The 13,877-nt window shown below is 34.2% G+C and overlaps 1 protein-coding gene across 1 annotated transcript; it reads right to left on the bottom strand.

Annotated features, from left to right (window-relative positions):
* LOC109225518 (serine acetyltransferase 1, chloroplastic-like) lies at positions 280-1,718 on the bottom strand. The gene has a single exon (XM_019390214.1). It carries the CDS (start codon positions 1,605-1,607, stop codon positions 546-548), a length of 1,062 nt encoding a protein of 353 aa, XP_019245759.1. The 5' UTR covers positions 1,608-1,718; the 3' UTR covers positions 280-545.

Here is a 13,877-nt window from a genome sequence, read left to right as displayed (position 1 = left end):
GCAGACTAATCACCTAGGGATCCGCCTTTATTATATGGTCAATATCGATCTACTTTATTAGATTATATGGACGTAGAAAAATAAATGGCAACCAACTAGTTTCACACTAGGAAAACAAGATTCGGAGCAACGATCCGAATATTTTAAAAATATCTTTGAGAAAAGGTTTTAGCACTTGTGTATGCTATACATACTCAAGTTTATTTAAAGTATCCAAATTGTGTAACACAATCGAAATTCTTAGGAAAAAAAAAGACAACAATAAATAAGCGACTAACGAGAAATAAAAAGAAACTTATTATATTTGATCTCTAAGTCGTACATATACATAGCAATCCTACATCTAAAGTACATAATCAGATCAAAAAGGACAATTCGGTGCACTAAGCTCCCGTTATGCGCGGGGTCCGGGGAAGTGCCGGACCACAAAGGTCTATTGTACACAACCTTACCCTGCATTTCTGCAAGAGGCTGTTTCTACGGCTTGAGCCCCTAATCTCCTGGTCACATGGAGGCAACTTTATCAGCTACGCCTAGGCTCCCCTTCAAATTACATAATCAGACCACTCAGATAAATATGAAGTATGATCCATAGTCAAACTAGGAATTTTATCAAGCTTAATTGGATTTGCTTTCCCACCAATCAATCTAGCTGGATTTCCAACAGCAGTTGTTCTTTCAGGAACTTCCATTAACACAACAGAACCAGCACCAATTTTAGCACCATTTTCAATTCTAACATTTCCAAGAACACAAGTCCCTGCACCTATTAATACACCATCACCAATTTTTGGATGTCTATCACCACTCATTTTTCCTGTACCACCTAATGTTACATTATGTAAAATTGACACATTATTTCCTATTATTGCTGTCTCACCAATTACAACTCCAGTTGCATGATCTAATAATATTCCTCTACCAATTCTTGCTCCAGGATGAATATCAACAGCAAATACTTCACACACTCTATTTTGTATTACTAAAGCTAAAATCTTTCTCCCTTTAGACCATAATTTATGTGCTATTCTATGTGCTTGACATGCTAAAAACCCTTTAAAATTCAAGAAACAATGTATATAACTAATACAAGCTGGATCTCTTTCTTTAACAGCTCTTAAATCAGCATTAACATCAAAAATCAATTCTTGATCCTCTGTGAGCACCCCCATGAAAAGATCATATAGAGTTTCACTAGAAATACTTGAATTGCTTAATTTCATTGAAAGATGATTAGCTAAAGCACTTTCTATGGAATCATGAACCAAGATTGAATTTTTATAGTAATTTGACAAAAGGGGTTCTTGCTCAATATCTAACCTTGCCTCTTTTTGCATTTTTAGCCACAAATCATCATCTTTTGCAAAATTGTCCAAAATTGTATGGTTCAAGATGGTTTTTGGCTGTTTTTCTGAAATGGGTGTTTGAGAAACAGGATTTGGGAAATTGGGTGTGCAGTATTTAGTATAGTTGTTGTAGATATGATCATCAATTTTGGGCTCACAAGAATGTAAACAAGCTCTAATGGTGAAAGTGGAGAGTTTATTACAAGGAGAAATTACATTCTTGAAAAGAGGTGGTGGTGATCCGAGGAAATTAGTGGACATTGAAGCAAAGTGTGCGTAGGAAAATATGTGGCGGCGAGGAAAGAAAGAGAGATACAAAGAGAGAGAAAGAGAAAGCAGTGGATATGGCAAAGCCTATGAAGAAAGAATAAAATGAGTTATTTTGTAGTAATGATTATTCTTTTGTCCTATTTCTAAGTTACACCCTTCCACTTTCTAAAATTTGTGCTTCAATACAAGTTATAAATATCTTTTTTATTTTTCACCCAGTGTTGGGTACTCGTATTGAGGTAAGAGGCGGATTCAAAATTCAACGGTTGCGGGGCACTATGACATTCATATAAATTTATCACTGCTCATAAAGATGGTACGGGAACCTATGCTTATATTTGACTATTTTTCGAAAATATTTACAAGTTTATATCGAGTTTTTATCGAAGTTTCCGGGTGCCGGTGACCCCTTAACTCATCATGTGAGTCCACCTCTGATTGAAGTCCGACTAAATCCAAATTCGCGCCGAGAAGTCCCACATTAATTAATAAAGCACTCCCTAATCAAGACGTCTCTATACTCAGGTCTCGAACTCGAGACCTTTCGCTTGGTGCTTGATACCTATTTTGGGCTCGACTAATCTTGATTTATAAAGTGACAGACGCTCCCTATCAGCTTTTTTCCATATTCAGAGCTCGAACTCGAGACCTCTAATTAAGGGTGAAGGAATTCTATCTAGCCCACCATAACCTTTGGTGGTAGTAATAAATATTTGTATGGCTATAAATTATCTCATAAGGTAAAATGAGAAGTTTAACTTTAATTTTGTTTAATTATATTTAAAAAGTCATTCTAGAGAGACTAAAAAGAGAAATATGTCCCTTAAATTCAACATGGGAAGTTATAAGAATATTAGTATTTGAAGTGCATTTGTTATTCTGGAGATCAAATATTAATTACAAGAATAAGAATATATACATTTTATTCAATAAAAAGTCTTGCCAAAATTTAGTAGCAAACTAATATCTACCAACTAACGCAAATGGAAGTTGATCAAGATTTTTATAGTATCAAACTATTTACAGTTTAGACTAGTTTTTAGTACATTTTATTAAAAAGAATATACTAAATACTGGTTGAATACTCAAATACAAAAATGAACTACCACAATCACTTGCTTTTTGTTGCAGGAGATGAAAGTGACTTTATATTTATTAATTCTGACTAGTTATATTATATGTGTTGGACCATGCCTCTCCACTTTTTCTTTCCACGATAATTAATTTCGCAAAATTTTCTGGTAAATTTGGACCATTTATTGCATAAATAAAAGACAAATTTTATCATATTTTCTCGTAATTAAAATCTCATAGATTGGAAAGCTTTCGGTGTTAGTGAATAAGAGCATATTTGGACCAAACTCTCTAATGGTAGGAGTATATTTAGTAAAAATAGCACGGTATAGCCAGTTTTGGACTGGTCAATCAAAAATAGCCAGCGTTTACCAAGTCAATGAAAAATAGCCACCGTTGCTGCAATAGAGACCGGTCCAGCATAATATACTGGAGTTCGGTGTACTTGTGTATGAACTCCAGCATATTATGCTGGACCGGTATACTTTGCTGGCTCCAGTATAATATATTGGAGACTGGAGCACTGGTGCTCCAAACTCCAGTACATTATACTGGACCAATATACTTGCTGGAACTCCAGTATATTATGCTGGAGTTCTAGTGTACTTATGCTGGAACTCCATCATATTACGCTGGAGTTCCAGCATACTATCCTAGAACTCCAGTATAATATGCTGGAGTTCAAGTATACTTATGCTGGAACTCCAGCATAATATACTGGAGTATTTTCCGGGTTTTGAACAGTGTTTTCGCTCAGATTTATCTTTACATAAAAAGTGGCTAAATTTCGATTACTTTTGAAATTGGGCTATTTTTGAACGACCAGTTGTAAATCTGGCTATTTTTAAATTTCTCCCGTATATTTAACCCAAACAATGACAAATCTGAACCATTTCGCAAATTTAAAGGATAAATTTGGACCTTTCTCCTTAAATAAATTCAAGATATTTTAGAATTGTTATAAATAGAATTTTATTTATGGTGAATGTCTATATTTAGAGAGATTCTAGGGTTTATTACTTGGTGGCTAAGTCACCCTCTCCTTATAAATAGAGGGTTTTATTCCATTGTAATTCATCCAAAAATCAATAAGAATTCTCTCTCTACTCTTCTTTGTAATACTCTTCTTCTTCATTTATTATTTTATAACACGTTATCAGCACGAGACTCTAACCAATTGAGTAGAAGCTTTGAGATTGAGCATAATGATTGTCAATTATTCCATGAACTTCCTTCATGATTAAATTCTGGATTTAAGGTAAGTATTTTACCGTATTTTTCTCTTTTATTCTATACTTTGATTTTAAATACAAGCAAAGACAACAAAGTTTGATTATAACTCTAATGGAGTTTGTAAGAAATTATAACCACCTGAAGTGGTAAAATTTATATGCCTCGCCATGATCAAATTCATGTATGATTGTGGGCAAAGAATTGAAAACTCGTCCCATTGAATTTGCTCCATTCTCATTCCCTTAAGAGAATGTGATAGCAGTATGTGATAAGTCTGAAAGAAGATAAAATTATTACTATGAATGCATCGATGGATATGGACGTGGCAATAGACGAAATTATAATCGTCATCATTTGTGGTAATGAGAACAATAAGGATTCTCAAAATAATCTTTCACTCTGTGAAAAATATTTGTCATCGATTTGACATGAGATTTTGTAAAGCACATATAGATGATTATGGTCCATTCATGATGTGAATGTGACAACATCTGATTTATGAATACATATTCATTCTTCAAAGAATATGAACGTGCTAGTGGTAGTGAATATACCGCACTCACCTCTAAAAGGAGGTTTGAGGTGATATAAGAAAATAATGTTATTATTATGGCATGAATGATCATTGGTCACGTACCTATTGTACGCCAAAATATTTTGGCATTGTGATTGTTAAAAGACAACGGTAATGCAAGAAACAGATCTTGCATATAATTTTGACCATAACCATAATGGTATAACTTTCTCTTTAAAAGAGATATTCACCATATGGGTGTTGATTAATATGTGGTACTACAAAATTAATTGAGAACTCTGCAAGAGCCAATTATACTATTTTGGAGAAACACAATTAATTACCAATAAGGTATTGTGTTGTAGTAAGTCTCAAAGAAACTTATTCAGTTTCGAAAGTATACGCGAAAGCGGTTGGTTATATTGAGACTATAAATAAAGGAAAGATTTAATATCTTCTATTACTACAACTTGTAGCGGGGTAATATGTATGTGAAAAGCTACCCGCTTTATTCTCCAATTTGTACTACATAAACAAAAGAATACCACAATGAAGTGGATATTTATTGATATAAAAACCCATATCATAATAAACTTGGAGTTTATTCATAATTGCACACATCATGGTGTAACCTGAAGTTTATCAATACTGATAATTTATCCAGTTGGCATAATTGGTTTAGCCATGTTAATTCAAGTATGATGTGCAAAAATAAAAGAGAATTCACATGGGTAAATATTAAAGAACTAGAAAGTTCTTTACGAATTCTCTTACATTGCTTGTTCTCATTAATTAATAGACCAATTAAAATTGGGAATGAATCCCATGAATGCTGGAAGTATCAAAGGTGAATATGGGCCCATTCACCTGCCATGTATACCACATAAGATGCATCTATGAGATGGTTACATGTGCAATTATTATTGATCCGCAACTTGGTGTTTGCGAGGTAACTTGCTCAATAATTTAATATAGAGCATAATTTTCAGATTTTTTATTCAAGATAGTTCTTCTTGATAAGTTGGTTTACATCACAGTTGGTTTAGCAAAATGATTTATTGAGTGCCTCCACTTAATAGCTAAACTATTGCTTATGAGAACAAAGTTATCTATATCAGTTTGATATAGGTTATATACGAAAGTATATTACATTCTCCCCTCACAAGTGGTTCAGGGTCAGGAACCAAATAATTCCATCTTATTATTATTATTGATGTGCGGTGTATATTTTGATTAACACCATAATGCACAAAGATGGGTTCTCAAAGTTGAGGAAACAAGTTAGTTTTTCTAACATGAGGGGGAGACAAGATACAACAGTTGAGAAAAAGTTACATGGAATGAATTATCATTTATACAACTAGATCCTCGAATAAAATATATGAACTTGAAGTTCATAAAAGGATAATTCATGTGCAATTTATTGCAAAGCATGCCAGACGCATTTGCTGACCCAAAGAAAGTAACTATATTCTCATTGCAAATGCTCCTATTAGAATAAGTTCTAGAAGGACAAAGTCTATAGTACGCTTAAAGCATATAGACAAATCGGTTTCAAGTAAACTTCTTGATAAAGAAGATGGGCAAATGATCAAAATGATCATAATAAAGGAGGCAAGTGATCTAGAAGATCACATGACATAATACTTCATAAAATCTCAAGAGAGATTCAGCAAGAGCTTTCACCTCTATGTGAAGATATTGAACTGACGATTCCGACAAGATCATATGAAGACAATCCATCTCTATCAAGAATAATGATTTCAAGGTGCAATATATTCATTCAAGTTAATATGGCTGATTTGTTTATCAAATATCTATCAAAGATCTTTTGAAGATGGTGCACAAGATTGGAATGCAAATGCTTAAGGATGTGAAGTGATGCTCTCATGAGGGGGAGTTAATACGCGTTGTACTCTTTTTTCCTTACAAGGTTTTGTCCCACTGGGTTTTCCTTGCAAGGTTTTTAACGAGGCAACAAAAAGGCGTATTATTAGATATGTGTACTCTTTTTCCTTCTCTAGAATTTTTTTCCCACTGGGTTTTATTTTAGTTAAGGTTTTAACGAGGCACATTATCTGTTGAATAGACATTCAAGGGGGAGTGTTATAAATAGAATTTTATTTATGGTGAATGTCTATATTTAGAGAGATTCTAGGGTTTATTACTTGGTGGCTAAGTCACCCTCTCCCTATAAATAGAAGGTTCTATTCCATTGTAATTCAGCCAAAAATCAATAAGAATTCTCTCTCTACTCTTCTCTGTAATACTCTTCTTCTTCATTTATTGTTTTATAACAAGGATATTGTTGTTGTTTTCTTTTCTTTTTCTCTTTTTCTAATGCAATGACGTTAGGTTTCAACGTAATGATAACGAATTTAACAATTCAAGAAGAGTTGTCACAAACTTTTGTCCAAGATATTTTATTTTTCCTAATAAAAAATAAATTTTAAAAATTCAAGACATGGCAATGTTTCATCTTACCGAGGATATGACCCTAAATAGGAAAGTGTGGAGGTCGAAAATTTGGGTAGAAGATTAGGCCGACTGTTTTCTGTTTTGTTTGTTCATATCAGTAGTATTAGTGTGTTACGTAGTGTTAGTTTTGTATTTTCTTATTCTTAGATTTCTGTTATAACTTGTTGTTTCGTTTACTTTGGTTTCCTGATTGGTCCGCTGGTGCTACTACTTGTTGTTACTCCTTTTTTTTCTTATTTTTCCTGAGCCGCGAATTTATCGGAAACAACCTCTCTATCTTTTTAAGGTAAGGATAAATCCGCGTACACACTACCTTCTCAAACTGTATTTGTAGAATTGTGCTGGATTTGTTGTTGTTGGTAAACATTCAAAAGTCACATTTCTTGGCAATACTTTTGTTAATATGCTGATTTATTGAGACCAATCTTTCTGAAAGATTATGAGGAATGTGGACCACAAGACCTTGGAATCTAGCATCAGAAATGAACCAATCATGAAAGCTAACTCACTTTCTATGGTGTTGCTGCTTCTGATAAATTTGAACCTATGGAGGAGAGGAAATGTGAGTACAACTTGCTACTTTAATAGAAATGTACGTCTCGAACAATTTAAACTTTTAAATATACACCGTTAAGACGATACAACATATTATTATTATAATAAAGAAAAAATATAAAAGTGTATTTCGATGTACGAAATATTTTTGTTCATGCAGGGTCGGCGGAAAGGCCGCACCCCAAGGGGATGTGATATAGTAGCCTACCTTAATGGGATCTAGAAACGTCTCGAACAATTTAAACTTTTAAATATACACCGTTAAGACGATACAACATATTATTATAATAAAGAAAAAATATAAAAGTGTATTTCGATGTACGAAATATTTTTGTTCACGCAGGGTCGGCGGAAAGGCCGCACCCCAAGGGGATGTGATATAGTAGCCTACCTTAATGGGATCTAGAAACGTCTCGAACAATTTAAACTTTTAAATATACACCGTTAAGACGATACAACATATTATTATAATAAAGAAAAAATATAAAAGTGTATTTCGATGTACGAAATATTTTTGTTCACGCAGGGTCGGNATAGTAGACGTACCTTCGAATGGGATCTAGAAACGTCTCGAACAATTTAAACTTTTAAATATACACCGTTAAGACGATACAACATATTATTATAATAAAGAAAAAATATAAAAGTGTATTTCGATGTACGAAATATTCCGCGTTCACGCAAGGTCCGCGGAAAGGCCGCACCCCAAGGGGATGTGATATAGTAGCCTACCTTGATGGGATCTAGAAAAGGGCCGCACTCCAAAGAGATGTGATGTAAGCAGCCTACTCTAATGTAAACATCAATGCTTAATTTTACGGCTCAAACCCGTAGCCTATAGGTCAACAACAATAACAAACTCAGTATATTCCCACAAGTGGGGTCTGGGGAGGGTAATGCGTACGCAGACCTTACCCCTACCTAGTGAAGGTAGAGAGGTTGTTCCAATAGACCCTCGGCTTAGAATCGTAACCTATAGGTCGTACGAAGATAACTTTACCGTTGCTCCAAAACTCCCGTCTAGAGAAAGAGAAATGTAAAATTGAAAATAGTAGTCTTTCTAGTTCAAAGAATGGTGCTTCAGTTGATTGTTTCAGATTGTTCAAAATCAATATGGTTTTGGAGTTGACAAGTTTCTTACTCATTGATTCTGCAATGAGATAATTGGAGGAAGAACCAAATGCTAAGAAAAGTAGATCCATAATGCATTTGGAATTTGATTATTTTCAAACTAAAAAGAATCCAAAAAAATGGTGTAATCAATACAGTGAGTAATGTATAGTACAAAATGCCAAAGGCCCCAAAAGTGGCCCTTAAAGAAGCTGAAAAGGTATTTACTATAATAATTGAGTATCTTTGGCGTCCGATGAACTAGCGGGTACTTCGACTAATTTCCCTGAGTATTTATTATCTTTCATCAGCTATTGATACCCAATTTTTCCCTCATATTTTTAAATAAATATATATATATATATATATATATATATATATATATATATATATATATATATATATATATATAGTATATTTTGCATCATCATTTAGCTTATAAACCTATACACACATTTTTTAAAATTTTCCATAATTTTTAAAGGCTTTGAATTAATTTCTTTCTGCATTTTTATTGTATAAATATTCAATAATTATCCTTCAAATTATTTTTATGATGTTTTAATCATCCAAACTTATCATTTACACCAACATGCATGTTTTTAAATATTTTTACTTTATTTTTTTTATAATTATATTTGCATTTTTAGGCTAATTGCATATTTTGCAATAATAGCCTATATTTATGTATAATTACATTATGCATGCAAAAAATAACTTTTATATTTTTTATAACGTTAAGTTATTATTTTTAATCTTTTTAATGCACAAATAATATTTTTGTTATTTATTAATTACTTTTATAAATTATTTTTGCTAAATATTGGGTATTTAAAAAACTAGCCTAAATTCCTAAACATTTTCGGACCAAGTAATGGCTCAAAACACCTAATACACTAGCCCAATAACCCCAGCCCAAAACCAATAACCCTATTACCCAACCCGGTCGCAACCCACCTAACTAAACCCGTCCCCAACCCCTTTTAATCGTGGCCGTTGATCTCTGAGATCAACAGCCCATATCTGTTCCCTCCCTTTTAATTACCAACCCAGAAACCCTAGCCCATAATCCCTCTAACTCGCCGCCCTAAATCCTCTCATCTCCCTCTCTCTCTGAAGAACCCTAGTCGCCTCCCCCTTAATCCCCTCTCCTAATCCCGTTGATAATGGGTATTTGTCTTTATTTGCTTACCATATTTGGGTTCCTTTGGTACTGGTTACTCGATTTTGGTATTACTTAGGTATTTACTTAATTTTGGCAAATACCACCTCTATATCGAACGAGAATCGACTCAATCTTGAAGATTTGTGTGATATTTCGTCCATATACGCGAGATGAACTGGATCCTTCATACCAGTTGTCCGATTTCGAGTTTAAACCCTAACTAGGGTTTGGAATTTGATACTTTTCCTTTTCTGTTGTTTTACTGACTTGCGTGCGAGATTTCTCCCTTTTCTTCGTCTGTGTTTACTTGATTTCTTTCCTTACTGTGTTTAATCAATTATTTTCCTTGTTTGCGCATCCGATTTTAATGCTATATAGACCCCTCCCCATTCCCCTTTAAGACAGACCGGAATTGTAAAAATCTTTACTAAAAACTGAAGTTGTTGCTCTTTGTTTTCTAATTCTCTTATTCTACACTCTGGTTCTTGGCCGGCTGAAAGCCAAGGCCATTGAAATTCTGGGTTCTTGCTCTCCGTTGATATTCAGAATACTGTGGACTTTTGTTCTCTCTTGTTTTTTCGCTTAACTGGTGAGTTACTGGACTTCGTAGTTTCATTCCTATGTATTTGTGATTTGCATATTTTTTCGCTCCTGAAATTTTGCTTAATGTGTTCTTCTGGGTTGTTTTGTGTGCAATTCTGTTTGTTCTACTTCAATTTTAGCTCTCCTTAACTCTTAGCTTCATATTGACAGTTTAAAGCATGCCTAAACCTGATTTGAGTAAATTAGATTCCTTTAAAGCTTATCTAGTCTATGTGTTGCAACTTACTAATGTTTAGGACCTTTATATTTTAGCATCTCTTTGTTTTAATTTTGCTATCAATCCTGTTACTTGAACATGCTTTACTTACATAATTCGTATCCCTTTTAATAGACTAGTTGATTGTGTTCAAAAGCACGAATGTATACATTCACTATATGGCACAAGTCTGTTTCCTATCCTATTCTGAATTTGCTATGATGATATCTTGCCTATATAACATGTTTTGATCCTGTTCCCTATTAGTATGCTTCTAGCATGTCTTGACTTCCCAGTAGTTGCAATGATTTGTTCTCATCCTGTCTAAGTTCTGTTGCCAATTAATATGATTCTCTCTTGTAACACTAGGACCTATATTTTTGAACCTTTTCCTTACTATGAGTCTGTTTACACCAATCCTGCAAACCTGTTCTATTAATGTGTGACTACTTATGCACTAGGTGTTAAACCTGTTCTTTTGAATCTTTGCTAAGTCTGTTCTTAAAACCTAAAGCTTGTTCGATTATCTGCTCTATGTGCTCAACTTGACTATGTTTGAATCCTCAGTGTTGTCTCTCAACCTTAGTTTACTCTCTTTCACTTGTTACCTGGGTTCTTTTGAGTTCTCATTCTTAGCCGGCTGAAAGCCAAGGCTATCTAGGTTCTATCATTGACCTCCATGGTGTGAGCACTACTCGGAGTCCAATTGAGACCCTTGTGAACTCTGACACGCTAGGGTCTAAGGTTCCTTGGCACTTTGTCCTAACTGCTCCATTCTGCCCCTTTTCACCTACTGAATAAGCCAATGGGCTTGTGTAAATGGTTGTTTTCTGGACCTTTGATCAACTATGGCTACTAGGTTTTGGCTATTTTGTGTTGGATTGACTGTGACTTCTGGGCTATGGTGAAACCTGTATGGTACGAAACTGAAGGCCTGGCTGGGCTGGGTATACTTTGGGCCTGTCTTAAGCCCACTATAGTTATTTTGTAACTTTGTAGTTTATTTCATTCATTGGGCCTGTAATAATGCTGTAATAACAATTGGGATGTTAGTAAAATTGGGAAAATGGGTCTATTCTAATGTTTGCATGAAACGGGTAGAAATCCTGCCTATAGGTATTTAATTCGTTCAGCATGTTCTGCTCCTATGTGTTTGTTAGATAACCTACCTATAGGACCTGAGTGTTCAATTCGTTCAGCATGTTCTGCTCCTATGTGTTTGTTAGATAACCTGCTATAAGACCTAAGTGTTTAATTCGGTCAACATATTCTGCTTCTATATGTTTATTAAATATCATGCCTATAGGAAATAAAATGTCAATGACCATTCTTTCAATTTGCATAACTGCAGCATATTCATCAGATTCTATGACTATGAGATTATTTTCTACTGATCTTCATCTAGAAATCATGCATATAGGTCTTTAATTGATCAATTTGATGTTGTTATTATAATGCTCACCTAGAAGACATGTCTATAGGAGTTAAATATAAAAAATCAGTTTCATCATTAGAAATCCTGTCTATAGGACATTACCACTCGCTTTAAGGTGTTAATATTGAACTTTCAAACACTGTTTCGTTACTTAGCTATGCCATCATTAGAAAGCATGCCCATAGGATCAAAATGAGTAATTCTGAGTATTTCCAATGGTTATCACTGCAAGCTACTGCGCAAATCACCCAGAGATCATGTCTATAGGTTTAATCACGTATAATTTGTCATGTCAATAATCAGCATGCAATACCATATTTCCCTAAACTGTATAGCTGTTTAGAAATCACGTCTATAAGATTGCATCTTGCATCTGAAACTGCCTGCACGAGGTCACATAGAAACCATGTCTATAGGGCTTAATAGCTTTAATTTGGCTCAATTCCGAAACTGTCTAATGCCTACTGTGAGAATTTGTTCGCGTGCATTTGTTGTCTAAAGTGTGGAGGCTAACTTGAGCCCTTAATTGCTTTTACATGAAGTCCAACTTATTTTGTATGTCGCCCAGTTTTATCATTTTTGAGCAGCCTAAGTTAAGTCTAGAACTATCCCAAAATAGAGGTCCAAACGGCTCCTGGGCCATAGGCATGGGACGGATAGTGCACGCATAAGACACGATTTTGAATCAATTAGTGCGCTCTAGGTAACAAACTTAAAGATAGTAATCGGGTAGCAAGAGATGATAGTCTGTGCCTGCCGAATAATATGAGTAACACCCCACCTCGAGGGAGTTACGAAGTATTATTTATATTGCACGGGGTGATCCTTTAGGCTCAAAACATAAGTACAACTCACACGCCTGCATTGCAACATAATAGCCTAGATATCACTTTGCAAATCTATAGCCCAAAAATAATAGGCTAATTCCCGAAAAATAGCTTATTTCACTCAATCAACTACGGTTATTGTTCTCTCTTTATACAACCAGTTGTTTTCATTCTCTTGATTTTCTTTCATTATTAAGCATTTGATAAAAAAAATGCAAATCAGCCACAACGCAACTCAAAAATCCTGAATAATACATATTATCCGAAGGCAAGAAATTCAAATACTTTTATGTGCAATTGCTGAAGCAATCCAACAGGATAAAAGAAAAAATAAAACTTAGTAAATGAATTGTAGAATCCCTCCAACACGTACAAGATCTTTTTCATACATCACATACACGAAAAAGAAGAAGAGAAGGAAGTGCAAACTTCCATAGAGGCCTCTTATACACTGACAATGTATATACATCCTTATAAACTGAAAAAATATATAATTATACAACATTATGCACAAATATACACATTTGTACACAATTATACATAATTATACAATGCTGTATACAATATTTCCACTAGAAAACATAGTATGTCCAACACTCCACTTACTGTAAATAATGTATCAACTTGTATAAACATGCATAACAGTATATAAGAGGTGTTTGTATATCCATATACACAACTATATACTATTATACAGTGTTGATACAAACTGCTAAATAGTTATGATTTCTTATCCAAGCTTCGAGTTGAGAAGGTATTGGATGATTCAACTCGTCAATAGGTTAACAATTTTGCGCCAACGATTCGAAATTCAACAGCCATACAAGATATATCCAATTTCAGATTCGAGACTTCAAGGTCATAACAATGATGACCAAAGTTTCAAACTTCAAAATCTTCCAAAATTAGTGGTTATTTTTTGGTGCAAATCAAGTTTGAGAGCTATTTATTTCCAGATCTGTGTGTATTTTCATTTTTCTTTCAAAATCTTTAATATTCTTTTGCTTGCCACCATCAGACTTGGCGGGCTTGAACGACGGAGGAGGAGCCTGAGCCTTCTTCGAGCCATTG

The sequence above is a fragment of the Nicotiana attenuata genome, chromosome 1 (assembly GCF_001879085.1).
Source record: "Nicotiana attenuata strain UT chromosome 1, NIATTr2, whole genome shotgun sequence".
In the NCBI taxonomy this organism is placed as follows: domain Eukaryota; kingdom Viridiplantae; phylum Streptophyta; class Magnoliopsida; order Solanales; family Solanaceae; genus Nicotiana; species Nicotiana attenuata.
The sequence above is the reverse complement of the archived record's forward strand: the minus strand, read 5'-3'. Positions and strand labels throughout refer to the sequence as shown.

Bases quoted from the DNA above. Each gene is read 5' to 3' on its own strand.
- LOC109225518 (XM_019390214.1), bottom strand. From the start codon at position 1,607: ATGTCCACTAATTTCCTCGGATCACCACCACCTCTTTTCAAGAATGTA.